At 38.2% G+C, this 1,908-nt stretch overlaps 1 protein-coding gene across 1 annotated transcript; it reads left to right on the top strand.

Annotated features, from left to right (window-relative positions):
* Positions 1–468: 468 nt before the first annotated feature.
* Positions 469–1,254, top strand: LOC111610470 (gastrula zinc finger protein XlCGF8.2DB-like; the record flags this gene model as incomplete). The annotated part of the gene is made up of 1 exon (XM_023344700.1): positions 469–1,254. A coding segment is annotated over one exon (786 nt), but the record flags the coding sequence as incomplete, so codon positions are not given.
* Positions 1,255–1,908: the final 654 nt, after the last annotated feature.

A 1,908-nucleotide genomic window follows, 5' to 3' on the forward strand; every position in this document is an offset into this window, starting at 1 on the left:
AAAGAAGTTTACTGCAGTCAGGCTGAAGAACAGATTGAATTAAAACAGGAGACTGATACCTGCATGGTGGTTCCTGTTGATGAGCAAACAGACCACACTGAATCAGAACCAAACAGGAACCAAGACATCTTCCAGGAAGCTGCTGAAGCTGAGAACCAAAATCAGGAAAGAAGAAAACCTTTCTCATGTGACATCTGTAAAAAGTGTTTTGCTTTCAAATCTGTTTTTGATGCTCACTTGAGAACTCATACGGGTGAAAAGCGTTTCATGTGTAATTTTAGTCACAAACACGTTTTAACTCGGCACATGATGATTCACACTGGTGAAAAGCCGTTTTCATGTGTGACCTGTGGAAAAAGTTTTAGTCACAAACAGCATTTAACTCTGCACATGATGATTCACACTGGTGAAAAGCCGTTTTCATGTGTGACCTGTGGAAAAAGTCTTAGTCACAAACAGCATTTAACTAAGCATATGATGATTCACACAGGTGAAAAGCCGTTTTCATGTGTGAACTGTGGAAAAGGTTTTAGTCACAAACAGGTTTTAACTCGGCACATGATGATTCACACTGGTGAAAAGCCGTTTTCATGTGTGAACTGTGGAAAAAGTTTTAGTCAAAAACAGCATTTAACTCAGCACATGATGATTCACACTGGTGAAAAGCCGTTTTCATGTGTGAACTGTGGAAAAGGTTTTAGTCGAAAACTTAGTTTAACTGAACACATGATGATTCACACTGGTGAAAAACGATTTTCATGTGTGAACTGTGGAAAAGGTTTTAGTCAAAAACAGTATTTAACTCAGCACATGATGATTCACACTGGTGAAAAGCCGTTTTCATGTGTGAAATGTGGAAAATGTTTTAGTCACAAACGGATTTTAACTCGGCACATGAAGATTCACACTGGTGAAAAGCCGTTTTCATGTGTGAAATGTGGAAAAAGTTTTGGTCAAAAACGGATTTTAACTCAGCATATGATGATTCACACAGGTGAAAAGCCGCTTTCATGTGTGAACTGTGGAAAGGGTTTTAGTCACAAACAGGTTTTAACTCGGCACATGATGATTCACACTGGTGAAAAGCCGTTTTCATGTGTGAAATGTGGAAAAAGTTTTAGTCAAAAACAGTATTTAACTCAGCACATGATGATTCACACTGGTGAAAAGCCGTTTTCATGTGTGAACTGTGGAAAAGGTTTTAGTCGAAAACTTAGTTTAACTGAACACATGATGATTCACACTGGTGAAAAGCCGTTTTCATGTGTGAACTGTGGAATTAGTCAAAAAAGGTTTAACTCTGCACATGATGACTCACACTGGTGAAAAGCCGTTTTCATGTGTGAACTGTGGAAAAAGTTTTAGTCAAAAACAGCATTTAACTCGGCACATGATGATTCACACTGGTGAAAAGCCGTTTTCATGTGTGAACTGTGGAAAAAGTTTTAGTAAAAAATGTAATTTAACTCAGCACATGATGATTCACACTGGTGAAAAGCCGTTTTCATGTGTGAACTGTGGAAAAGGTTTTAGTCACAAACAGGTTTTAACTCGGCACATGATGATTCACACTGGTGAAAAGCCATTTTCATGTGTGAATTGTGGAAAAGGTTTTAGTCACCAACAGCATTTGACTCTGCACATGATGATTCACACTGGTGAAAAGCCATTTTCATGTGAGAACTGTGGAAAAAGTTTTAGTCAAAAACTTAGTTTAACTCAGCACATGATGATTCACACTGGTGAAAAGCCGTTTTCATGTGTGAAATGTGGAAAAAGTTTTGGTCACAAACGGATTTTAACTGAACACATGATGATTCACACTGGTGAAAAACCATTTTCATGTGTGACCTGTGGAGAAAGTTTTCGTCACAAGGTGAGTTTAATTCACCACTTGAGGCGTCACAC

This window comes from Xiphophorus maculatus, chromosome 13 (genome assembly GCF_002775205.1).
Source record: "Xiphophorus maculatus strain JP 163 A chromosome 13, X_maculatus-5.0-male, whole genome shotgun sequence".
Taxonomy (NCBI): Eukaryota; Metazoa; Chordata; class Actinopteri; order Cyprinodontiformes; family Poeciliidae; genus Xiphophorus; species Xiphophorus maculatus.